The sequence below is a fragment of the Dendropsophus ebraccatus genome, chromosome 4 (genome assembly GCF_027789765.1).
Source record: "Dendropsophus ebraccatus isolate aDenEbr1 chromosome 4, aDenEbr1.pat, whole genome shotgun sequence".
NCBI classification, from domain to species: Eukaryota; Metazoa; Chordata; class Amphibia; order Anura; family Hylidae; genus Dendropsophus; species Dendropsophus ebraccatus.
In genome coordinates this window covers 4,520,372-4,547,134 of record NC_091457.1, presented here as the reverse complement: position 1 = coordinate 4,547,134, position 26,763 = coordinate 4,520,372, and the positions used below count along the sequence as shown (strand labels likewise).

Sequence of the window (26,763 nt, the reverse complement as noted above, 5' to 3'; positions counted from 1 at the left end):
GGCAGGCTCCTCTTTCCCTATGTAGGTCCTCGGGGGCAGGCTCCTCTCTCCCTATGTAGGTCCTCGGGGGCAGGCTCCTCTCTCCCTATGTAGGTCCTCGGGGGCAGGCTCCTCTCTCCCTATGTAGGTCCTCGGGGGCAGGCTCCTCTCTCCTTATGTACCTGTCGGCCATCTACCTTATTCAGGTAAGGGTTTTGTAATGTTCCGTTTCCCCTATATAGACATATACATAATAATAATGCTCCTGCGGGTTTCTATTGGCTGCTACATTTCAGCTATTTGCATATGTGCTGTGATTGGCCGGTTAGGGCTATGCTCCATGAACTTCATGTTAATTTCTATGGGAATTTTTTGGTCTTTCCAGTAGCTTCTCACGTACCGTATCACAGTAGATTCTACATTGCGGATTTAATTCTCTGTTCATTCATTTAGTCAAATCTGCTGCGACTCTGCGGCAGAAAATCCACTGTGATACGGTACGTGTGAACCTACCCTTAAACATAAATTTCTTAAAAAAGAAATACTTCGCACACCTGTCACTGCTGAGGGCTTTGAAATGGAGTCTCTGTGCAAAGCGGTTCAGGTCCCTGCACAGACCAGCAATCGGCCGGAGAGCGGAGCAGTGGGATGCAGCACCAATGCTGAGTTCAAAAATCTGTTTTCCTACCTGCCCCCCTCACTTCACAAGAAGCAGGATTTCTGTGTCCAATATGGTCTGGGGGGGGAGTGAGTGAGCAGAGAGGAGATAAGGCAGCCCTGTACAGCATCCTGAAATCTTCTCTGACCTGTGAATCCAGCGTTTTATGTGCCCAGTCTCCAAACTGTACAGCTGCTTCTCTTCTCACTTATCCCCCCCTCCATAGGATATAATGGACACAGCAGAACCCATCTTTACTTTGGTCCTATGTAATGATGACTTTGCCTGATAATGAACATATAATAAGGGGGCGCTGTGGTAGAGAGCTCTGAATGCAGATTATTTCTCCAAGTATAAAGGAGTTGGAAAGTGATTTTAAAATTGGTAATTTGGGAGAAACCCATACACCTTACAATTCATCTTTATTAAGAAAAAATAATATTCTAGTACTTATCAGCTGCTGTATGTCCTGCAGGAAGTGGTGTGTTCTCTCCAGTCTGACACAGTGCTCTCTGCTGCCACCTCTGTCCATGTCAGGAACTGTCCAGAGTAGGAGAGATTTTCTATGGGGATTTGCTGCTGCTCTGGACAGTTCCTGACATGGACAGAGGTGGCAGCAGAGAGCACTGTGTCAGACTGGAGAGAATACACCACTTCCTGCAGGACATACAGCAGCTGATAAGTACTGGAAGACTGGAGATTTGTTAATAGAAGTTATAGATCTCTGGAACCAGTTTATTTGAAATATATATATTTTTATGAATTACCCCTTTAACCTAAGACTGGGTGGATGAGAAGTGAATAGTTTAAGAAGGTAGCACAGTATATACCCCGATACAGAGGACCATCAGCTGTGACCCAGCGCGGAGGGGACAGAGGAGGAGCAGAGGGGTCTGGCAGCTGCTCACACTGAGGAAAACCCCAGCAAAATCCCCCACCCCGGACTCTGCTCCGAATCCCCCACCCCGGACTCCGCTCTGAATCCCCCCCCCCCCCCCCCCGAATCCCCCACCACGGACTCCGCTCTGAATCCCCCCCCCCTTTCCTCACCGTCAGTGTTCTGTATAGGGCACCTGCACTCTCCACTAAAGTAATGACGACATGTCAATGTGGAGAGCGAAGGCGCCCTATACATAACATTGAGACAGTGAGGCAGGCGGGATTCAGAGCAGAGTCCAACACTCATCTAGGCCCATTCTGCCAACTTCTGTATAGAAGGAAGCCGGCACTCACCAGAGGAATAGGAGCTTATCTAGAAGTGCAATATGCATCACGTCACATCAAGTTCTGTATGTGTTCTCCAAGCTGATGCAGGCCAAGTCTGGCCACAACACAGGCTTGATGTAACGCATGGAATGAATAAGCTCCTATGCCTCTGGTGAGTGCCGGCTTCCTTCTATCCACACCACTGGATCTCTTCACCTCATGCACCACCGATCAGCGGAGCGCCGTCCTCCTACTCTCTATTTTCTGCCAGCCAATCACAGAGCTGAACGGGGGAGCAGATCATCAAGCCGGCAGAACGAGAACAAGACCACATGTGCACCGAATGTCATCCATACGGATAGTGTGTGTGTGTGTGTGTGTACACACACACACATATACACATATAATATATATACACACACACACAGTATACAGCTGCTTATACTAGAGGACCCAATGTTATCCATACGGATAGTGTATATATCCACAGTATACAGCCGCTTATACTAGAGAACCCAGCGTCATCCATACAGATAAGATAGTGAGAGAGTGTGTGTGTGTGTGTGTGTGTGTGCATATATACATACGCATAATTATATATATATGCACATGCACACATACACACACACACACACTATCTTATCTGTATGGATGACGCTGGGTTCTCTAGTATAAGCGGCTGTATACTGTGGATATATACACTATCCGTATGGATGATGCTGGGTTCTCCAGCATAAGCGGCTGTATACACATTATATAAATACATATATGTGTGTGTGTGTGTGTATTTATATAATGTGTATACAGCCGCTTATGCTGGAGAACCCAATGTCATCCATATGGATAATGTATACATCTACAGTATACAGCTGCTGGAGAACCCAATGGCTGCCCGATGACTTCCTATTTTACACACAAAAAAAAACTACTTAGTGTGAACCCATGCTAACCCTGCTGCACCAGATGCTAAAAAAGCCAAGCAGTCTGTTGGCGCAGTATAAGCCCAGATAGATTCGGTGTAAACCAGAAGAAGGAGGCGGAGGCCGGGATTAGCCGAATTCATCTCGATATCTTTTTTTAATAGATTGCATATACAGATGTTTCATCCACACACTTCAAACTCTTTGAGAGTAGAGATTCATGTCCAATGATAACATGCGTCAGAAGATAAAGGCCGTCTCCGCGCTGCCGACACCGCGCGCTCACGGGACCGCGCTGCTTTGTATCCAAATGGAATCGTACACCTTAGAGGTTTATAAGAAAAAAATGGAAGGAAAAAAAAAAAAAAAGGACAGAGGGCGTCGCCGAATGTAGCAGCAATGAGACCCCATCCCCCGTATGACGTGACCAGATTCAAGTTACATCCAGGGCGCAACTACTGCGCAAAACTACCCTCTCCCCAACATCCCGTCTAATCAAGACAAAAATTCGGTTGCCAATATTTTTTTTTTTACACCAGGCGGGAAGGTGATGTATAAAAAGTGCTGTAGATTCCCATATTTCATCAATAGTCGTGTAGTGCTACAAGTGTCCGACATTCTAGATCAGGACCGCTCAGTCTATCCCATCGGGGACGGCGCCTAACTAAGGCTACAATTCATTTGCCTCCGGATTATTTTTTTGTTGTTTTTTTTCTCTCTTTTTTTTACAATAAAAAGAATGAACATCGATCGAGGCAACAAATGTGTTATAGGCTAAAGACACTAAAACTGGTGAAGTAAAATTGGCCCTCGTGAGTCATGACAGGAAAGTCCTGGATAGTCCCCGCGCCTCCAAGGTATTTTCTACCCTTCCTATTGGGGGGGAAGCTGCCACGATGACATCTACCCCCCCAGAGGCTTCAGGTCTCAGTTCAGAAGGAGAAATGGGAAAAAATACAAAAAAAAAATTCTATATAAAGAAAACCCCCCGTGTTTGCTGTCCCTGGGCCAAGGCGCATGATCCGCTCTCACACTCTCCAGAATCCTATGTCAGAGTTCAGAACCGCTTCTGGATCCACTATCGGGAGGAACACAAGCTTTTCTCACTACAATCAGTCACACGTTAGCAGGAAAAGGAAGCGGACAAGCTCAATTCATGCCGGGGGCTGGGCCGCCAAAATTGAAGGAACTTGGCACGACTGGAGCGTTGAACTTGTAGCCTCCGTGCTTCTCGATCATTTTGGATTCTGTGGAGAGAGAGAAGAATCGATGAACAGCTGAGAAAGGAGGCGGCGGCGTTGTCATCACCAGCGCCATAATGTGATGGACGCTCTCTTACCGTGAGCCGCCCGCCTCTGATCCGCCAGCGTTGCGATGTCCTGTAACTGTTTTCCTTGTTCTTCATTTAGTCCTTGTGTGAGAGTCTGATACCAGGCCGGGTCATGACCCTGCAGCTCTAAGGACAAACATTCAATCCGTCACATGATGCTAAATCGGGGATGGGGAAACTGTGTTCCCCCAGCCAGTGCAAAACTACGATTCCCACCATGTCTTTATAGCCTTCAGCTGTCCAGGCATGATGGGAATTTTAGTTTAGCAATAGCTGAAGGGGCGCAGGTTATCCCCATCCCTGTGCTAGGTGCATCAATATAAACGTATAGGAAGCCTGAGCCCATGTAATGTCACTTACTCTGAAATATAGCTTTAAATATCTGATATTCATCTATGGGGTTATCATCATCGTCGATTAGAGTCGTGTAACCCTCAAGTGCCGTCTCCTCTGCATCATCTTCCTCCCAGTCTTCGTCATCCCCATCCTCTCCCGCTTGCTTGGCCAACATCTCCAGGTATTCCTGACCGTCCTCATCGATGTCATCTTCATCACTACCAAGTTCTGGAATCACAATGGAGTCTGTTATGTCCTCTGATCGCTCTATGTAAAATCCCAGTAAACAAACGTTTGCATTGAGGTTGCAGAAGTCTGAGAAACCCTGAAAATTTACTCCAATACGTCATGGAGTCCCTGAGTCATAACTCGAGTCCTCTCTGTACTGGGCTGCTCCCGGCTGAGTGACTTAAATGCTGTTAAATAGCCATCCCCGAGGGTTTAGTGGCAGAGCGGCTTCTCATAATGCACATCTGTTATCCTTACTAGGCTGGGCCTCAGTGATGATATGACAATGGTCACAGCGATCACTAGAAGCTTCAGAAACCCATAGTAATTGACCATATGTACCGCATTGATCCCTGGGGGGACTATAAAGTAATGTTAAAAAAAAAAAAAATCTAATAGGGGTTAAGTACAGAGACCTATCAGGTCCATGGCCGCCTATGGAAGTCCACCAGGAGTGGAGCCGCTGCCTTCTGATCTGGCCCAGAGGTGTGAATGCCTCTTTCTCCTATGACATAACAGCACCTCTTACCAGCTTCATCTTCCTCTTCGCCATCCTCTTCATCGTCACTGTCGTTTTCTTGCTCTGCATGGCAGGCATAAGCTCTCTTCAGACCGTTGAATAGGAGGATGAACGCTGGCAGGATCTGGGTGGACACCTCCGCCAATACTTGGGGCCTTTGTTCAAGTTCTATAAGAGCGCAAAGTCCCAGGACGCAGATCTTCCGATCGTGTAACCTGCACAGGGAGAATGACTCATGTCAGTCATGTGACTAATAAGACAGCTGACCCCCAACCCAGGGGCTGACAACACTCACCCTAGAAAGCAGTCCACGTCGTTCAGCCATTGCTTGATAAAGTGGTTGGTGACTGGCTCCACGGTGTTGGGGAAGCGCAGGTTCTCCAGGGTGTTGAGGAGGAGGGGAGGGCTGTAGTACAGAGCGGCTATGGCCACCTGGAGGCACATGGTTCTTAGCTCGCTCGTCTTCACTTCCCGGGTTAGCCTTTCCAGAGCGGCTTCAACAAATAGCGGGATGCACTGCGCAACAAAGGACGAAAGCTGAAAACCCGGCACAGGGAGACGGACAGAAGACTGCGGGGTACAGAGAGGTACATGGTGCAGACGAACATAGGAACCGGCCCTCACCTGGTCAATCCCCCGGCCCTTACATTGCAAGATGACAACTTCTAGGAGCTTAGCAGCGTGACATTCGGCGTCTTCCCCAGCCACACCCGTCAGAACCTGGGAGGAGAAACACGGCCATGTTACACCGGGCAAAAATGTGCAGGAAACAAGTCTAGAGATACAACGGGAAGAAGCCCAGTCCCCGACCATGGATATCCTCAGGGATTTACACCAACACTGCACGACTGACATCCCCGTCATGGGATCCACTATAACAGAGACTGGAGTGCTGAGTCCAACAAGATGCGATGGATCCAATTATAAGGGAACAAGACCTGATTGATCCCATTATAAGAGACTGGAGTGCTGGGCCCCAACAAGAACCGATGGATCCCATTATTAGTTAACAAGACCTGATTGATCCCATTATAAGAGACTGGAGTGCTGGGCCCCAACAAGAACCGATGGATCCCATTATTAGTTAACAAGAACCGATGGATCCCATTATAAGAGACTGGAGTGCTGGACACCTACAAGACCTGATGGATCTCATTATAAGTACAGCGCCTCTCCTGTCCTCACTCTGGGTCTGGGGGTGGCACTGTTTTCTAATCCTGGAGAACCCCTTAACCTTACAAGCGTTCTGCAGGCTTTTTCAGACAGGAAGAACTAAGCAGCACTTTCCACCCAATACTGAATCTAAACAGAGCCATATATATCCTGCTCACCCCCACGGACCCTCGTGTCTGTGTATAAGACCACCCTGTTGCTCGGACCCGCATTACCTTTTTGCACATACTGTAGATCATCTCCAGATACTTGGTGTCGGACAGGAGGGTGTCTGTGTCCACGGTGACGTAGTTATGCAGCAGAGGCATCATATCTGTCAGTCAGGAAACACCATCAGTAACGCATACTCTATGCCCAACCAATCTTAAAGGGATAAGCACACAAGGACTCTCCCTTCCCCCACCACTACACCGACGCATCCCCGTCACCCCTGCATCTAAACCAGCACCATGTGGACGAATCCCCCCCCCCCCCCAGAGGGGAGCCGAGGAGGACAGACACCTTACCTGTGAAGTAATCAAATCCGTCCTGCTGAAAGACCTCGAACACCAGGGGTAAGAGCTGCCACATCTGAGCCGACACCTGCTGACAGGTGAGACTGTGCGCCAGCGAGAAGATCTCTTCATAGAACTCTATGGACACAATGATAAGAGTCACCGCCATATCCCCCTGTGACCCGCCCCCCCTCACCCCCGGTATTCCGCCGCTCACCTAGTACGTGCTGCTGGAGGACGGTGCCAATGACTTGGAGGCAGATCCCTTCCAGCTGCTGAGTGATCTGAAGGATGAAACAGAAGACACCAATCACCAGCCATAGACTTCACAAGCCCCAAGGAGAGGACCCCCAACATAACAGCAAACATCACTCTGCTCATATCTATTCTCATGGTCCTGATGTGGATAGGGGGGGGGGGGGGGGTGTAACATGCGGATTGTCAACAACAAGTTCCAGAACTATAAGCCAGGGATGGGGAGAAGGAGCGCTTCGGACCGCCAGGTGTTGCAAGCCGAAGGTTCCCCATCCCTGATCTAAAGAGCTGTTCTCTACCCTGCGGCAATACTACAACTTCCATCATGCAATGTGCAGTTCTGCAGGAGCAAAGATCCACCCTCAAGCAATACCAGTCCCACCATGGCAATGAGCCAACGTGATGAATTTGACTCCCAGTTGATGCAAAACTAGAAGAGTCCTGAAAAACATGGATGCAGCCATAGGCCTCGTTCCCAGACTGCATCCAACTTCTCTCCCTCCCTAAAATACCAAACCCTGCGCGTTCACTATCAGAAACCTGTCTCCCCTGTCCCCGTCCTTTGGCACTCACCTCTTTATGATCCTCCACCACACTTAACAGGGTGTCAATAGTGTTGAGGATCCCCATGGCGGTCACAGCTTTATCGTCGCTGCCCTCCTCATCGGGACCAGTCTGTATAACCTGATTGAAAGTCATCGCCTAAAAAAAAGAAATAAAAAAAAAAAAAGCAAAACCAGTGTAAGAACTCCTATAGTGCGGCCTGTATGCGGCCATGTTGGAGAGTATGGAGGCTGGCCAGCGGTGGGGAGGTCACTGGACCAGTACTATGATCTCCCATTCATCTTGGGCCACAGGATTTGTGAGAGTGCAGCGACCGACCAGCAGGACACCGGCAGGCAGCTTTACTAGTCACAGACTGACACTGTGCACACGGCCCTGCAGCCCCCATCACACCCCGCTGTAATCATGTATACTCCTTACCAGGTGCTGGGTCATCTCCACGGCGATGGGCGTCACCTCCTCACTGTACTCGCAGATCATCTTCTGGATCACATTGGTCAGATCGTCGTTCTCCGTCTCCCGGATAATGTGCAGCAAGGCCTGCATCACCGGCCTGATGAACGGGGCGATGTACTCCTTGGCTGCAAAGGATCAGAGCGAGATCAGCTGTATGAGGCGATGGATGACTGAAGGGGGGGGCAGCTGTATAAGTCTTACATCGGTGACTGGCTCCCCTTTTGCTAGGGCCTCTAACATGTGCAATGTATCTGCAGCCGCACTAGAGACTCACAGGACCAAATGAATGCATGAATAACGTGTAATACAAGCACCGAACCCCCACGTCCACTAGACGATCCACAGCCGAGCACGCCCACTACACGATCCACAGCCGAGCACGCCCACTACACGATCCACAGCCGAGCACGCCCACTACACGATCCACAGCCGAGCAAGCCCACTAGCCCCTCCACAGCAGGGCACTCCAGCCACACTGCAGACGCACCTTTCTCCTGATTGCTGATTAGAACCTGGAGGGCAATGGCGGCTTCCACCTTCACTGGCATCTCCCGGTCATCGATGAGACACCGTCTGGTCAGCTCCAGGGCCGTCTGCAGGTTTTGGTCAATCTTGAACTTTACTTCACAGAAATAATGAAGCACCCAGCAGGCCTGCAGAGATACAGGAGACACCAATCATTACGTCTGTGCTGGTGACAGAGAACCACTTACCCCCAGCAAAGTCAATGACAGATGTGTGTGAGAGTATGGAGGCTGGCCAGCGGTGGGAGCGTCTGGAGACGTCACTAGACCAGTACTATGATCTCACTTTTATCTCGGCCATCGGGATTTGTGTGAGCAGAGCGGTCAACCGGCAAGACGCAGGCAGACAGCTTTACCAGACACAGACTGACGCTGTGCACACAGCCCCGCGGCCGCTATATGGACCCCATAATAATGAACGACTTACCCGGGCCCTCATGTAGCCCAGCTCGCTGCTGAAGAGCGGGAACACGTGGTTCTGCAGCATGAACTCCATCTGATCCTTGTAGATCTTTTTCTGTAAGACAATAATAAGGTGAGAACGTCCGGGGCTGGGCAGGATCGGGATGCTGATCTTCCTATATAATATATTGGCAAGTACAGCTGAAAATAACGGGTGTTGTATCGGAGCACTGCAGATCCCAGCAGACCCCGCACATGAGGCAATTACTCTGCATATAATAGTGTAAGGAGATTATAGAGGATAAGCTCAGGTAATGGAGCTTAAGGGTGCGTTTACACCTACAGGATCTGCAGCAGATTTGATGCTGTGTTCAGTTATTTAAATGAAATCTGCTGCAGATCCTGTAGGTGTGAACGCACCATAAAGGGGTATTCCCCCCCAAATTATTTTTGCATTAATACGTTGCCCACCCGTAGCTTTCCATCTTTCCAATATAAAGTTATTACGGATTCTGCACAGTTTTGCTGTTATCTAGGTGCCCCACCCCCACGGATTGCATAGAATCATCAGATCTCAGTCCACTCCCGACACCGCTCCCTGCTCCTGGCCCCCACCCTCCGAGACGGCATCACGTGTCCTCCATCTCTTCAATGGGCCGGGTTAGCGCTTCTAACCCAGCCAATCTGAAGTGAAGGAGGACTGCGGTGGCTGCTGTTAAGAGAGGGAGACAGTGATCAATCAGTGCAGCTGTCACTTACTCCTTCTCTAACAGCGGTCACCGGTAACGTGTGCCCCCCCCCAGCCCCAGAGCTCACCCCCTGACTGTTACACCCCCCCCCCCCCCCCAAGTCCTTTAATTGCTGAGAGCCACGGGGCCGCCGGTAAGCACTCACTGGCGGCCCCGCGGCTCACTGTCCCCCCCCCCGTACATCAATTGCTCGTGGCGCTTCCCAGCAGCATCCCCCCCCTTCCGTCCATCCTTCATTCAATTGCTGAGAGCCGGCGGTCCCGGCCCTGAGCCGCTCGCCCACGGCGCTTCCCGTCAGCACCCCCGGCCGTCCGTCAATTGCTGAGAGCTGCGGGGCCGCCGGTAAACGCCCGGCGCTTACCAGCGGCCCCGCGGCTCACTGTCCCCCGTCACTTGCGGCTGCTGGGCGCTCGCCCGCAGCGCTTACCGGCGCCATCACCATCACCATCACTATGCCATCACCATCTCAGCTCTGCTATGCCATCACCATCTCAGCTCTGCTATGCCATCACCATCTCAGCCCTGCCATGCCATCACCATCTCAGCTCTGCCATGCCATCACCATCTCAGCTCTGCTACAGTCTCACCATCTCAGCTTTGCTATGCCATCTCACCATCTCAGCTCTGCTGCACCGTCTCACCATCTCAGCTCTGCTACACCGTCTCACCATCCCAGCTCTGCTATGCCATTTCACCATCTCAGCTCTGCTACACCGTCTCACCATCTCAGCTCTGCTGCAGAATCTCACCATCTCAGCTCTGCTACACAGTCTCACTACTATGCCATCACCATCTCAGCTCTGCTACGCCATCACCATCTCAGCTCTGCTACGCCGCCATCACCATCTCAGCTCTGCTGCTTCATCATCAGGCAGAAGCATTTCATGATGGGAAATGTAGTTTCCTATCTTGATTATAGACCATGTTTTAGAAAAACTTGTAACTCAGGAACGGCAGCAGCTAGAAAGATGGGAGACGGCTCAAAATACTCGGGGGGACTTGGTGAGTAAGAATAGCTAGGTTTGGGGGCATTACGTTTTTTTTTTTGCTTTTGGGGGGGAATACCCCTTTAAGGACGAATAATACGGAGAGCGGAAACAAGAGACGCCAATCACCACCACCACCACCAGGGGTGACTAGTAACAGGTCAGAGGTCCTGACCTCGCTCACTCCACATGGTAGAGTAGGAATGGGGAACCTTCCGGCCACCAGTGAAGGCTCTGGCTGTCCGGGCATGATGGGAATGGGTTGTTTTGCGACATTTGGGGGGGGGGGGGGGGCGAAGGTTCCCCATCGCTGTGATAGAGTTTCCTGCTAAGCAACTGTCCCCCAGATGTAAGTGTAAGATTCCTGGGGGTCCCACCAGCGCACCCCACAGCTCCATTCACTGTCGATGGGACAGAGGATGCTGTACTGAGCCGTCATCTATAGACCATGAACACTGCGGCACCTGTGACTACCACAGCCATCATCCCATCCGCTTCTCCTAGAGACGTAGGATGAGAGCTGTAGTTAGGATTACAGTCCTCCATACCTTAAGAAGGATTTCCGCCAAGGAGCCGATCATATGGAGGGCGCCATCCTTCTTGCGGGGATCGGCCGCCGGCTCGGTTAGAATCTGATAACAGAATCCCATCGTCTTCTGCAGAACCTGGGGAATAAAAACCCATGAGGAAATTGGAACTGGGAGCATGACGAGAGCTCTGCGGGTCTCATACACCATGTACAGGATCTCTACCAGGGGGCGATGGGGGCAGGAGAGACGTCAGCGCGGTGTGAACACACGCTAAGACCTCGCTCAGCCTGGATCCTTTCACTGACAGCGAGCAAAGTGTGGGAGAAGGAGGGCACATTACATGGGCCGTGTGTACAGATTATACATGGACCCCATCACCTCAAAAGACTCCGCTCCGTCCTGAAGATGAAGGATCCTACAACCAAAGGCAGACACTTCCCAGCAGGAGACGCAGCGAGCAGATGAATGATGAGGAGCGAAGCCTGGAGAGCAGCCAGCAGAGGAGCCGCGTACATATATAGACAAGATTCAGCCGCCGGCCGATTAGCCGCGTACATATAGAGATAGGACACAGCTACATACATACAGAAAAGAGGCAGCCGTGTACATATACAGACAGGAGGCAGCCGCCGGCAGAGGAACAGCGTACATATAGAGATAGGACACAGCTACATACATATACAGACAGGAGGCAGCCGCCGGCCGAGGAGCCGCGAACATATACAGACAGGAGGCAGCCGTGTACATATACAGACAGGACGCAGCTACGTACATATACAGACAGGAGGCAGCCGTGTACATATACAGACAGGACGCAGCTACGTACATATACAGACAGGAGGCAGCCATGTACATATACAGACAGGACGCAGCTACGTACATATACAGACAGGACGCAGCTACGTACATATACAGACAGGACGCAGCTACGTACATATACAGACAGGAGGCAGCCGTGTACATATACAGACAGGAGGCAGCCGTGTACATATACAGACAGGAGGCAGCCGTGTACATATACAGACAGGAGGCAGCCATGTACATATACAGACAGGAGGCAGCCGTGTACATATACAGACAGGAGGCAGCCGCCGGCGGAGGAACAGCGTACATATAGAGATAGGACACAGCTACATACATATACAGACAGGAGGCAGCCGTGTACATATAGAGATAGAACACAGCTACATACATATACAGACAGGAGGCAGCCGCCGGCCGAGGAGCCGCGAACATATACAGACAGGAGGCAGCCGTGTACATATACAGACAGGACGCAGCTACGTACATACACAGACAGGACGCAGCTACGTACATATACAGACAGGAGGCAGCCGTGTACATATACAGACAGGACGCAGCTACGTACATACACAGACAGGACGCAGCTACATACATATACAGACAGGAGGCAGCCGCCGGCGGAGGAACAGCGTACATATAGAGATAGGACACAGCTACATACATATACAGACAGGAGGCAGCCGTGTACATATAGAGATAGAACACAGCTACATACATATACAGACAGGAGGCAGCCGCCGGCCGAGGAGCCGCGAACATATACAGACAGGAGGCAGCCGTGTACATATACAGACAGGACGCAGCTACGTACATACACAGACAGGACGCAGCTACGTACATATACAGACAGGAGGCAGCCGACGGCAGAGGAGCCGCGAACATATACAGACAGGAGGCAGCCGTGTACATATAGAGATAGAACACAGCTACATACATATACAGACAGGAGGCAGCCGTGTACATATACAGACAGGAGGCAGCCATGTACATATACAGACAGGACGCAGCTACGTACATATACAGACAGGAGGCAGCCGTGTACATATACAGACAGGAGGCAGCCGCCGGCAGAGGAGCCGCGAACATATACAGACAGGAGGCAGCCGCCGGCCGAGGAGCCGCGAACATATACAGACAGGAGGCAGCCGTGTACATATACAGACAGGAGGCAGCCATGTACATATACAGACAGGAGGCAGCTACGTACATATACAGACAGGAGGCAGCCGTGTACATATACAGACAGGAGGCAGCCGCCGGCGGAGGAGCCGCGAACATATACAGACAGGAGGCAGCCGCTGGCCGAGGAGCCGCATACATATACAGATAGGACACCGCTACATACACATACAGACAGGAAGCTGCCGTGTACACATATAGACAGGATGTAGTCGTGTACATATACAGCCAGGAGTCAGCTGCCAGCAGAGGAACAGCGTACATATACAGACAGGAGTCAGCCGCCAGCAGAGGTTCCGTGTACATATACAGACAGGAGTCAGCCGCCAGCAGAGGTTCCGTGTACATATACAGACAGGACGCAGCAGTGTACATATACAGACAGGAGTCAGCCGCCGGCCGAGGTTCCGTGTACATATACAGACAGGACGCAGCAGTGTACATATACAGACAGGAGTCAGCCACCGGCCGAGGTTCCGTGTACATATACAGACAGGAGTCAGCCGCCAGCAGAGGTTCCGTGTACATATACAGACAGGAGTCAGCCGCCGGCAGAGGATCCGTGTACATATACAGACAGAATGTAGTCGTGTACATATACAGACAGGAGTCAGCCGCCGGCAGAGGTTCCGTGTATATATACAGACAGTTTCCGTGTACATATCCAGATAGGAAGCAGCAGTGTACATATACAGACAGGAGGCAGCCATGTACATATACAGACAGGAGGCAGCCGTGTACATATACAGACAGGAGGCAGCCGTGTACATATACAGACAGGAGGCAGCCATGTACATATACAGACAGGAGGCAGCCATGTACATATACAGACAGGAGGCAGCCGTGTACATATACAGACAGGAGGCAGCCGCCGGCAGAGGAACAGCGTACATATACAGACAGGAGGCAGCAGCCATACCTCTTTCCTCTTACTGCACGATGTAAAGAGAAGCGTCTGGGCTGCGGTCGTGGGGGAGATGAAGTCTTCAAACACATCTACAAGGAGAAAGAGCGAGGTGATAAGAGTCACGGCCATATATACACACAGTGACATCAGAGAACGGTCATGGCCGTATATACACAGTGACAAGTTTCTCTGTGGGGGTTCGGATGCAGAGACCCCAGACCGATCTACACTCCCAATCCCAATAAATCCTCTTACCGAACTTCATGCGGATGTACTCGTAGGGGTCTTCCTGCCACAGCTCCTCATCAGAGTCGGTGTAACACATCAGAGGGAAGATGACGTCCTGGATGATGCCCTGAGGTCACAGACAGGAGAGAACATGAGACAAGACCCCCTGGATACAGCAGCGGATGATCCGGGGGACACAGCATGACGGCTCACCTGGATGTGGGGCTTTAGGTTCTTCCACGTAACAGCATGGGACACCCCCTGGTTGAGATAGTTGAGCGTTTGCTGCAGGACCCGTGGGGCCATATACTGCTTCTCCTTATACTGGTAGAGAACCTTCAGCAGAACCTAAGGGAGAACCCAGAGCATCACATGACCTGAGCACGGCCACATGTGCACACACAGGCACATCATACAGTATTGTCTGAGGGTGTGGAGGCCGGCCAGTGGGGTAGAGCGTCTGGAGACGTCACTAGACCGGTACTATGATCTCATCATTATATCGGGCTGCAGGATTAGGCAGTAAGACAGTCAGCAGGCAGGACGCCAGCCGAACGGCTTTACCAGACACAGACTGACACTGTGCACCCCTCCCTGCAGCCGCCAGGTCGCCGCTCTATACAAGATGGAGATGGTGCCAGATGCCAGGATGGACATTTTGTAGCTCAGGGATGGAGAACCTGCATCGGATGCAGAACTACAACTCCCATCATGCATGCAAAGCCAAAGCTTTAGTTCTCGAGGCATGATGGGAATTGTAGTTTTGCACCAGCTGAGGGGCCAGGGGTCACCCCCATTCCTGCTCTAGGTGTCTCCCTCTGTCCACAATACAAGCGTAAGAGGCCAAACAGTCATGTGGGAGAACACCAGATAAAAGGGGGGGCGCTGCACAAACCTGCTGAACCCCAACAGCGAAGGCCTTTAGAAACACTTCAGCAAACTCATTGTACTCCTTGGAAACGTTCCCCGGACTCCCGTACCTAGAACACAAGGAACAGAAGAAGATTTACTGCGTGGAATCACTGTACATGTGGTGGATATAATGCCCCTCGCGCAGCCGATCCCCCGAGGGGACACGTTACCTCTCAAACAGCCGGGCCAGGATGTGCAGCGCCCACTTCTTACACTTCCACCATGGCAGCTCAGGCCGGTCATCCTCATCAACCTGGAGGGTCTCCTGTAACAGAGAAAGGGGCATAAGGGGGAGCGGGACCCAAAGAGGCAGCGCCCCAACTGAGGGGAGCAACACCCCAATATGCAGCGCCCCAACTGAGGGGAGCAACACCCCAATATATAGTGCCCCAACTGAGAGGAGCGGGACCCCAAGAGGCAGAGCCCCGAGGGAAGCGGGACCCCAAGAGGCAGAGCCCCAACTGAGGGGAGCAAAACCCCAATATATAGTGCCCCAACTGAGAGGAGCGGGACCCCAAGAGGCAGCGCCCCAACTGAGGGGAGCAACACCCCAATATATAGTGTCCCAACTGAGGGGAGCAACACCCCAATATATAGTGTCCCAACTGAGGGGAGCAACACCCCAATATATAGTGCCCCGGAGAAAGGGGGACCCCAAGAGGCAGAGCCCCAAGGGAAGCGGGACCCCAAGAGGCAGAGCCCCAAGGGAAGCGGGACCCCAAGAGGCAGAGCCCCAAGGGAAGCGGGACCCCAAGAGGCAGAGCCCCGAAGGAAGCGGGACCCCAAGAGGCAGAGCCCCGAGGGAAGCGGGACCCCAAGAGGCAGAGCCCTAACTGAGGGGAGCAAGACCCCAATATATAGTGCCCCAACTGAGAGGAGCGGGACCCCAAGAGGCAGAGGCATAATTGAGGGGAGCAAGACCCCAAGAGGCAGACCAAGCCCCTGTAAAACTACACAGGAAACCCCTCTTTCAGTACACTGGATACTCACTGCAGGAACATCCCGATCCACCACGGTCTTCAGGATCTCTATCCATTCTGTCAGACTGGGCTGATTGATCAACTCCAGGGGTAACGTATACTGCAATATATACAGGAGTCAGGGTGGGATACGGGGTGTACTGCAATATATACAGGAGTCAGGGTGGGATACTGCAATATATACAGGAGTCAGGGTGGGATACTGCAATATATACAGGAGTCAGGGTGGGATACTGCAATATATACAGGAGTCAGGGTGGGATACTGCAATATATACAGGAGTCAGGGTGGGATACAGGAGGGGTGTACTGTAATATATACAGGAGTCAGGGTGGGATACGGGGTGTACTGTAATATATACAGGAGTCAGGGTGGGATACGGGGTGTACTGTAATATATACAGGAGTCAGGGTGGGATACGGGGTGTACTGTAATATATACAGGAGTCAGGGTGGGATACGGGGTGTACTGTAATATATACAGGAGTCAGGGTGGGATACAGGAGGGGGGAGTACTGTAATATATACAGGAGTCAGGGTGGGATACAGGAGGGGGGAGTACTGTAATATATACAGGAGTCAGGGTGGGATACGGGGTGTACTGTAATATATACAGGAGTCAGGGTGGGATACGGGGTGTACTGTAATATATACAGGAGTCAGGGTGGGATACAGGAGGGGGTGTACTGTAATATATACAGGAGTCAGGGTGGGATACGGGGTGTACTGTAATATATACAGGAGTCAGGGTGGGATACGGGGTGTACTGTAATATATACAGGAGTCAGGGTGGGATACGGGGTGTACTGTAATATATACAGGAGTCAGGGTGGGATACAGGGTGTACTGTAATATATACAGGAGTCAGGGTGGGATACAGGAGGGGGGTGTACTGTAATATATACAGGAGTCAGGGTGGGATACAGGAGGGGGTGTACTGTAATATATACAGGAGTCAGGGTGGGATACAGGAGGGGGTGTACTGTAATATATACAGGAGTCAGGGGGGGATACAGGGTGTACTGTAATATATACAGGAGTCAGGGTGGGATACGGGGTGTACTGTAATATATACAGGAGTCAGGGTGGGATACGGGGTCTACTGTAATATATACAGGAGTCAGGGTGGGATACGGGGTCTACTGTAATATATACAGGAGTCAGGGTGGGATACAGGGTGTACTGTAATATATACAGGAGTCAGGGTGGGATACAGGAGGGGGGAGTACTGTAATATATACAGGAGTCAGGGTGGGATACAGGAGGGGGTGTACTGTAATATATACAGGAGTCAGGGTGGGATACGGGGTGTACTGTAATATATACAGGAGTCAGGGTGGGATACGGGGTGTACTGTAATATATACAGGAGTCAGGGTGGGATACGGGGTGTACTGTAATATATACAGGACTCAGGGTGGGATACAGGAGGGGGGAGTACTGTAATATATACAGGATTCAGGGTGGGATACAGGAGGGGGGTGTACTGTAATATATACAGGAGTCAGGGTGGGATACAGGAGGGGGGTGTACTGTAATATATACAGGAGTCAGGGTGGGATACAGGAGGGGGTGTACTGTAATATATACAGGAGTCAGGGTGGGATACAGGAGGGGGTGTACTGTAATATATACAGGAGTCAGGGTGGGATACAGGAGGGGGGTGTACTGTAATATATACAGGAGTCAGGGTGGGATACAGGAGGGGGTGTACTGTAATATATACAGGAGTCAGGGTGGGATACGGGGTGTACTGTAATATATACAGGAGTCAGGGTGGGATACGGGGTGTACTGTAATATATACAGGAGTCAGGGTGGGATACAGGAGGGGGGTGTACTGTAATATATACAGGAGTCAGGGTGGGATACGGTGTGTACTGTAATATATACAGGAGTCAGGGTGGGATACAGGAGGGGGGAGTACTGTAATATATACAGGAGTCAGGGTGGGATACAGGAGGGGGTGTACTGTAATATATACAGGAGTCAGGGTGGGATACAGGAGGGGGGAGTACTGTAATATATACAGGAGTCAGGGTGGGATACAGGAGGGGGTGTACTGTAATATATACAGGAGTCAGGGTGGGATACAGGAGGGGGTGTACTGTAATATATACAGGAGTCAGGGTGGGATACGGGGTGATCATTAGGAGACGTCCCTCACCTGGACCAGGGCATAGAAAATCTTAAAGATCTGTTTCTGGATCAGGACTGACTGCTCGGAGGGGTCAGGAAGCAGACGGATGAAACGCTCCTTCAGCATGGGCAGGAAGTGCTGCATAGCGGCGATCAGAGGACTCCGCTCCTCCGGCTTCTTATACCTGAGGACAGAACCCAAAATCTACAGATCGGGGGGATACAAGATACCACCCACCAACAGTGACCCCACCAGCAGAATAGTGAGTGCAGCTCTGGGGTATAATACAGGATGTAACTCAGGATCAGTAATGTAATGTATGCACACAGTGATCCCACCAGCAGAATAGTGAGTGCAGCTCTGGGGTATAATACAGGATGTAACTCAGGATCAGTAATGTAATGTATGTACACAGTGACCCCACCAGCAGAACAGTGAGTGCAGCTCTGGGGTATAATACAGGATGTAACTCAGGATCAGTAATGTATGTACACAGTGACCTCACCAGCAGAATAGTGAGCGCAGCTCTGGAGTATAATACAGGATGTAACTCAGGATCAGTAATGTAATGTATGTACACAGTGACCCCACCAGCAGAATAGTGAGTGCAGCTCTGGGGTATAATACAGGATGTAGCTCAGGATCAGTAATGTATGTACACAGTGACCCCACCAGCAGAATAGTGAGTGCAGCTCTGGAGTATAATACAGGATGTAACTCAGGATCAGTAATGTATGTACACAGTGACCCCACCAGCAGAATAGTGAGCGCAGCTCTGGGGTATAATACAGGATGTAACTCAGGATCAGTAATGTAATATATGTACACAGTGACCCCACCAGCAGAATAGTGAGTGCAGCTCTGGAGTATAATACAGGATGTAACTCAGGATGAGTAATGTAATATATGTACACAGTGACCCCACCAGCAGAATAGTGAGTGCAGCTCTGGGGTATAATACAGGATGTAACTCAGGATCAGTAATGTAATGTATGTACACAGTGACCCCACCAGCAGCAGAATAGTGAGTGCAGCTCTGGAGTATAATACAGGATATATGATCTGGGTGACTTACTCGTAGTTCTTCACCAGCTGGTAGAGGCAGAGCAGGATCCCCAGCCAGCAGGCGCTGTTGTCGGACTGCAGATAGAAGCCGATCTTCTCCACCACGGCGGTCCAGCGGTTCGGATAGTCGTGTTTGATGATGTGATGGATGCAGGTGGTGAGCTGGACCCTGCAACAGAGAAGCCGTCACTACGCATAAAGAGCCCCAAACAGCTGATGGGTGAGGAGGATTCTGGAAGACACGGTCGCTGCCCCATGATGGGAGGCTGGGGGTCTCACCTGATCAGCTCCGGGGACTGGATGATGGCTTCCACAATGTTCTCCCGGATGCAGTGGCGGTCTTCCTCAGGGATGGTGTGAGTGGGCGGTTCTCCGGGGGTCACCTCACGGTCTGGCCAATACTGAGTGATCATATTCTTCAGGTAGATGACACCTGAGGGGAGGAAGGGGGTCAGAGGTTACATGGCAGGTCCCATGACTATCCCTTCTGGGAAAGCTGGGTGTCCCCCTATATAGGGGCAGTAATGGTTCTCCTAATAAACCCGGGGCGGGCACTCACCTGCTTGTCGTACGGGGAGATCAAGCTGCTCGGACATGGTGATCTGCAGAAGAGTGGACACGAAGTTCACCAACTTATGTGCCTGCCGGGAAGAGGAGAACAATGAATACACCCGGCCAACACACCGCGCGACAGAGCGCAGACAGAGCGCAGGCCGCCCGCACCGACACACCGCGCGACAGAGCGCAGGCCGCCCGCACCGACACACCGCGCGACAGAGCGCAGGCCGCCCGCACCGACACACCGCGCGACAGAGCGCAGTCCGCCCGCACCGACACACCGCGCGACAGAGCGCAGGCCGCACCGACAAGGCATCGTCACCCTGGAGGGGGCCCCCCTTTAAGCCACTAACCCTGGAGGGGGCCCCCCTTTAAGCCACTAACCCTGGAGGGGGCCCCCCTTTAAGCCACCCTAACCCTGGAGGGGCCCCCCTTTAAGCCACCCTAACCCTGGTGGGGCCCCCCTTTAAGCCACCCTAACCCTGGAGGGGCCCCCCTTTAAGCCACCCTAACCCTGGAGGGGCCCCCCTTTAAGCCACCCTAACCCTGGAGGGGCCCCCCTTTAAGCCACCCTAACCCTGGAGGGGCCCCCCTTTAAGCCACCCTAACCCTGGAGGGGCCCCCCTTTAAGCCACCCTAACCCTGGAGGGGCCCCCCTTTAAGCCACCCTAACCCTGGAGGGGCCCCCCTTTAAGCCACCCTAACCCTGGAGGGGCCCCCCTTTAAGCCACCCTAACCCTGGAGGGGCCCCCCTTTAAGCCACCCTAACCCTGGAGGGGCCCCCCTTTAAGCCACCCTAACCCTGGAGGGGCCCCCCTTTAAGCCACCCTAACCCTGGAGGGGCCCCCCTTTAAGCCACCCTAACCCTGGAGGGGCCCCCCTTTAAGCCACCCTAACCCTGGAGGGGCCCCCCTTTAAGCCACCCTAACCCTGGAGGGGCCCCCCTTTAAGCCACCCTAACCCTGGAGGGGCCCCCCTTTAAGCCACCCTAACCCTGGAGGGGCCCCCCTTTAAGCCACCCTAACCCTGGAGGGGCCCCCCTTTAAGCCACCCTAACCCTGGAGGGGCCCCCCTTTAAGCCACCCTAACCCTGGAGGGGCCCCCCTTTAAGCCACCCTAACCCTGGAGGGGCCCCCCTTTAAGCCACCCTAACCCTGGAGGGGCCCCCCTTTAAGCCACCCTAACCCTGGAGGGGCCCCCCTTTAAGCCACCCTAACCCTGGAGGGGCCCCCCTTTAAGCCATTCCCCCCTGGAGGTGAGGCAGAGTTTCACTTTCATTCCTCTGTGCAGACGTCATGCTGGGGGTGGGGGAGGGGAGACGGCTGACGCGGCCCCCGGGGGCCGGAGATACAATGGAGCTGAGGTTATAGATTATATAGAATGTGCTGAACACGGGGGAATGTGCCGGCTCACCGCTCACACAGCTCTGCTATATCAGCATCCGGACGTGAGAGTAATCCCCGCACAGCCGCCGCTATCTCACCCCAGATCAGCCAGCGAGGGCCGCACGGAAACCACCCAGCTCCCCCCTGACTCCCAACTACAACTCCCAGCATGCATCCTCCAGCTCCCCCCTGACCCCCAACTACAACTCCCAGCATGCATCCTCCAGCTCCCCCCTGACCCCCAACTACAAGTCCCAGCATGCATCCTCCAGCTCCCCCCTGACCCCCAACTACAACTCCCAGCATGCATCCTCCAGCTCCCCCCTGACTCCCAACTACAACTCCCAGCATGCATCCTCCAGCTCCCCCCTGACTCCCAACTACAACTCCCAGCATGCATCCTCCAGCTCTCCCCTGACTCTTAACTACAACTCCCAGCATGCATCCTCCAGCTCTCCCCTGACCCTTAACTACAACTCCCAGCATGCATCCTCCAGCTCTCCCCTGACCCTTAACTACAACTCCCAGCATGCATCCTCCAGCTCCCCCCTGACTCCCAACTACAACTCCCAGCATGCATCCTCCAGCTCCCCCCTGACCCCCAACTACAACTCCCAGCATGCATCCTCCAGCTCCCCCCTGACCCCCAACTACAAGTCCCAGCATGCATCCTCCAGCTCCCCCCTGACCCCCAACTACAAGTCCCAGCATGCATCCTCCAGCTCCCCCCTGACCCCCAACTACAAGTCCCAGCATGCATCCTCCAGCTCTCCCCTGACCCCTAACTACAACTCCCAGCATGCATCCTCCAGCTCTCCCCTGACCCTTAACTACAACTCCCAGCATGCATCCTCCAGCTCTCCCCTGACCCCTAACTACAACTCCCAGCATGCATCCTCCAGCTCTCCCCTGACCCTTAACTACAACTCCCAGCATGCATCCTCCAGCTTTTTCTCTCCTGGACAACTACAACTCCCAGCATGCATCCTCCAGCTCTCCCCTGACCCTTAACTACAACTCCCAGCATGCATCCTCCAGCTCTCCCGACTCCCAACTACAACTCCCAGCATGCATCCTCCAGCTCTCCCCTGACCCCCAACTACAACTCCCAGCATGCATCCTCCAGCTCTCCCCTGACCCTTAACTACAACTCCCAGCATGCATCCTCCAGCTCTCCCCTGACCCCCAACTACAACTCCCAGCATGCATCCTCCAGCTCTCCCCTGACCCCCAACTACAACTCCCAGCATGCATCCTCCAGCTCTCCCCTGACCCCAAACTATAACTCCCAGCATGCATCCTCGAGCTTTTTATCTCCTGCACAACTACAACTCCCAGCATTCATCCTCCAGCTCTCCCCTGACCCTAACTACAACTCCCAGCATGCATCCTCAGGCTCTTTATCTCCTGCACAACTACAACTCCCAGCATTCATCCTCCAGCTCTCCCCTGACCCTAACTACAACTCCCAGCATGCATCCTCCAGCTAAACTACAACTCCCAGCATGCCGCACACCAGGAGCGCAGCCGGTTAGGGTCACATTTCCCTCCCAGTGAGATCCCTGGGACCCCGGTGGGGGAGGAGCCTATAGTGGGTAACAAGGGTCTCCTGTGCGGGGCCCCCACTGGGGAGGACAGAAGCTTTGGGTGTTCAACAAACTTTATTCACAACTTCCCACAGAAGGAGCTGTAAGAGCAGCTGACAGCCGGCACCGGAGGGGGAGGGGCGGCCACATGGATGACAGGGGGCGGAGTCACCAGCCTGAGCCATCACTGAGTCATCGGCACAACCACATGCAGGAAATGACTCACAGGAAGAGAAGTCGGGGGACGGAGGACCCCCAACACCTACAGGAGGGGCCGGGGGACCCCCAACACCTGCAGGAGGGGCCGGGGGACCCCCAACACCTGCAGGAGGAGCCGGGGGACCCCCAACACCTGCAGGAGGAGCCGGGGGACCCCCAACACCTGCAGGAGGAGCCGGGGGACCCCCAACACCTGCAGGAGGAGCCGGGGGACCCCCAACACCTGCAGGAGGAGCCGGGGGACCCCCAACACCTGCAGGAGGAGCCGGGGGACCCCCAACACCTGCAGGAGGAGCCGGGGGACCCCCAGCCCCTGCAGGAGGAGCCGGGGGACCCCCAGCCCCTACAGGAGGAGCCGGGGGACCCCCAGCCCCTACAGGAGGAGCCGGGGGACCCCCAGCCCCTACAGGAGGGGACGGGGGACCCCCAACCCCTACAGGAGGAGCCGGGGGACCCCCAACCCCTACAGGAGGAGCCGGGGGACCCCCAACCCCTACAGGAGGAGCCGGGGGACCCCCAACCCCTACAGGAGGAGCCGGGGGACCCCCAACCCCTACAGGAGGAGCCGGGGGACCCCCAACCCCTACAGGAGGAGCCGGGGGACCCCCAACCCCTACAGGAGGAGCCGGGGGACCCCCAACCCCTACAGTAGGGGGCCGGGGGACCCCCAACCCCTACAGGAGGAGCCGGGGGACCCCCAACCCCTACAGGAGGAGCCGGGGGACCCCCAACCCCTACAGGAGGAGCCGGGGGACCCCCAACCCCTACAGGAGGAGCCGGGGGACCCCCAACCCCTACAGGAGGAGCCGGGGGACCCCCAACCCCTACAGGAGGAGCCGGGGGACCCCCAACCCCTACAGGAGGAGCCGGGGGACCCCCAACCCCTACAGGAGGAGCCGGGGGACCCCCAACCCCTACAGGAGGAGCCGGGGGACCCCCAACCCCTACAGGAGGAGCCGGGGGACCCCCAACCCCTACAGGAGGAGCCGGGGGACCCCCAACCCCTACAGGAGGAGCCGGGGGACCCCCAACCCCTACAGGAGGAGCCGGGGGACCCCCAACCCCTACAGGAGGAGCCGGGGGACCCCCAACCCCTACAGGAGGAGCCGGGGGACAACGGCGGTTTTAGGGGATGAGGGCGGTCAGTCAGTGTCCGTCATGGCGGCCGTCACACGGTGGGATCTGCGTCCTACAACAGGAGCGACCCCCTCGGCCTCCGCATATTGTATATGATAAGTCACATGACCATGGCAATCAGGTCACATGATGCAGCTACTGATGATGTCACCATGAGGTCATTTCCCTTTTCTTATAAGATTATTATTTATTTTTACCCCTGAAAATGTCTGCACTGCCGCCAGGGGCCCCGGGGGGAGACACGCGACAGGTCCGCCAGGGGCCCCGGGGGGAGACACGCGACAGGTCCGCCAGGGGCCCCGGGGGGAGACACGCGACAGGTCCGCCAGGGGCCCCGGGGGGAGACACGCGACAGGTCCGCCAGGGGCCCCGGGGGGAGACACGCGACAGGTCCGCCAGGGGCCCCGGGGGGAGACACGCGACAGGTCCGCCAGGGGCCCCGGGGGGAGGACACGCGACAGGTCCGCCAGGGGCCCCGGGGGGAGACACGCGACAGGTCCGCCAGGGGCCCCGGGGGGAGACACGCGACAGGTCCGCCAGGGGCCCCGGGGGGAGACACGCGACAGGTCCGCCAGGGGCCCCGGGGGGAGACACGCGACAGGTCCGCCAGGGGCCCCGGGGGGAGACACGCGACAGGTCCGCCAGGGGCCCCGGGGGGAGACACGCGACAGGTCCGCCAGGGGCCCCGGGGGGAGGACACGCGACAGGTCCGCCAGGGGCCCCGGGGGGAGACACGCGACAGGTCCGCCAGGGGCCCCGGGGGGAGACACGCGACAGGTCCGCCAGGGGCCCCGGGGGGAGACACGCGACAGGTCCGCCAGGGGCCCCGGGGGGAGACACGCGACAGGTCCGCCAGGGGCCCCGGGGGGAGACACGCGACAGGTCCGCCAGGGGCCCCGGGGGGAGACACGCGACAGGTCCGCCAGGGGCCCCGGGGGGAGACACGCGACAGGTCCGCCAGGGGCCCCGGGGGGAGACACGCGACAGGTCCGCCAGGGGCCCCGGGGGGAGACACGCGACAGGTCCGCCAGGGGCCCCGGGGGGAGACACGCGACAGGTCCGCCAGGGGCCCCGGGGGGGAGACACGCGACAGGTCCGCCAGGGGCCCCGGGGGGAGACACGCGACAGGTCCGCCAGGGGCCCCGGGGGGAGACACGCGACAGGTCCGCCGGGGGCCCCGGGGGGAGACACGCGACAGGTCCGCCAGGGGCCCCGGGGGGAGACACGCGACAGGTCCGCCAGGGGCCCCGGGGGGAGACACGCGACAGGTCCGCCAGGGGCCCCGGGGGGAGACACGCGACAGGTCCGCCAGGGGCCCCGGGGGGAGACACGCGACAGGTCCGCCAGGGGCCCCGGGGGGAGACACGCGACAGGTCCGCCAGGGGCCCCGGGGGGAGACACGCGACAGGTCCGCCAGGGGCCCCGGGGGGAGACACGCGACAGGTCCGCCAGGGGCCCCGGGGGGAGACACGCGACAGGTCCGCCAGGGGCCCCGGGGGGAGACACGCGACAGGTCCGCCAGGGGCCCCGGGGGGAGACACGCGACAGGTCCGCCAGGGGCCCCGGGGGGAGACACGCGACAGGTCCGCCAGGGGCCCCGGGGGGAGACACGCGACAGGTCCGCCAGGGGCCACACGCGACAGGTCCGCCAGGGGCCACACGCGACAGGTCAGCCAGGGGCCACACGCGACAGGTCAGCCAGGGGCCACACGCGACAGGTCAGCCAGGGGCCACACGCGACAGGTCAGCCAGGGGCCACACGCGACAGGTCAGCCAGGGGCCACACGTGACAGGTCAGCCAGGGGCCACACGTGACAGGTCAGCCAGGGGCCACACGTGACAGGTCAGCCAGGGGCCACACGTGACAGGTCAGCCAGGGGCCACACGTGACAGGTCAGCCAGGGGCCACACGTGACAGGTCAGCCAGGGGCCACACGTGACAGGTCAGCCAGGGGCCACACGTGACAGGTCAGCCAGGGGCCCCAGCAGCAGACACGTGACAGGTCGGTGAGGGGCCCCGGCAGCAGACACGTGACAGGTCGGTGAGGGGCCCCGGCAGCAGACACGTGACAGGTCGGTGAGGGGCCCCGGCAGCAGACACGTGACAGCTGGGCGGGCCAGGCGGCGTTCGGGCGCGGGGCCCCGGTCTCACCTCGTTGAGCTGTCTCTCGGCCGCCTCCCGCAGGGCCGGGTCCATGGTGCCCCGCAGGGCCTCGATCAGGTTGCTGGGGTCCATGGCGCCGGAGCCGCTTGCCGTCTCTCAGTCCCGGGCTACAGACGAGCTGCGCACATGGAGCCGCACACAGCCCAGCGCCCGGCGCGAAAGGAAGGAGAGCGCCAAGGCCCCGGATGGATC

The 26,763-nt window shown here is 55.3% G+C and overlaps 1 protein-coding gene and 3 non-coding genes across 5 annotated transcripts; all 4 read right to left on the bottom strand.

The window, feature by feature from the left end:
• Positions 1-2,901: 2,901 nt before the first annotated feature.
• IPO7 (importin 7) lies at positions 2,902-26,763 on the bottom strand. 2 transcript variants are annotated; one of them, XM_069965026.1, is made up of 25 exons: positions 26,560-26,763; positions 20,082-20,163; positions 19,802-19,955; positions 19,533-19,691; positions 18,485-18,641; positions 16,331-16,420; positions 15,511-15,605; positions 15,324-15,408; positions 14,642-14,776; positions 14,456-14,555; positions 14,213-14,289; positions 11,329-11,445; positions 9,071-9,160; positions 8,607-8,772; positions 8,084-8,244; positions 7,673-7,801; positions 7,062-7,128; positions 6,857-6,982; positions 6,566-6,663; positions 5,802-5,897; positions 5,473-5,693; positions 5,187-5,392; positions 4,454-4,696; positions 4,103-4,219; positions 2,902-4,010 (listed from the first exon to the last, which is right to left on the bottom strand). In XM_069965026.1, the coding sequence occupies exons 1-25, from the start codon at positions 26,641-26,643 to the stop codon at positions 3,913-3,915; spliced, it is 3,153 nt and encodes a 1,050-aa protein (XP_069821127.1). In that variant the 5' UTR covers positions 26,644-26,763; the 3' UTR covers positions 2,902-3,912. The 2 variants fall into 2 exon arrangements, with proteins under 2 accessions (XP_069821127.1, XP_069821129.1); XM_069965028.1 differs by having other exon boundaries at positions 4,454-4,657; positions 26,560-26,762.
• LOC138790426 (small nucleolar RNA SNORA23) lies at positions 7,873-8,042 on the bottom strand. The gene has a single exon (XR_011363082.1). It is a non-coding gene; the product is annotated as a small nucleolar RNA SNORA23 (small nucleolar RNA).
• On the bottom strand, positions 8,854-9,033 carry LOC138790425 (small nucleolar RNA SNORA23). Its single transcript, XR_011363081.1, has one exon. It is a non-coding gene; the product is annotated as a small nucleolar RNA SNORA23 (small nucleolar RNA).
• Positions 14,847-15,026, bottom strand: LOC138790427 (small nucleolar RNA SNORA23). Its single transcript, XR_011363083.1, has one exon. It is a non-coding gene; the product is annotated as a small nucleolar RNA SNORA23 (small nucleolar RNA).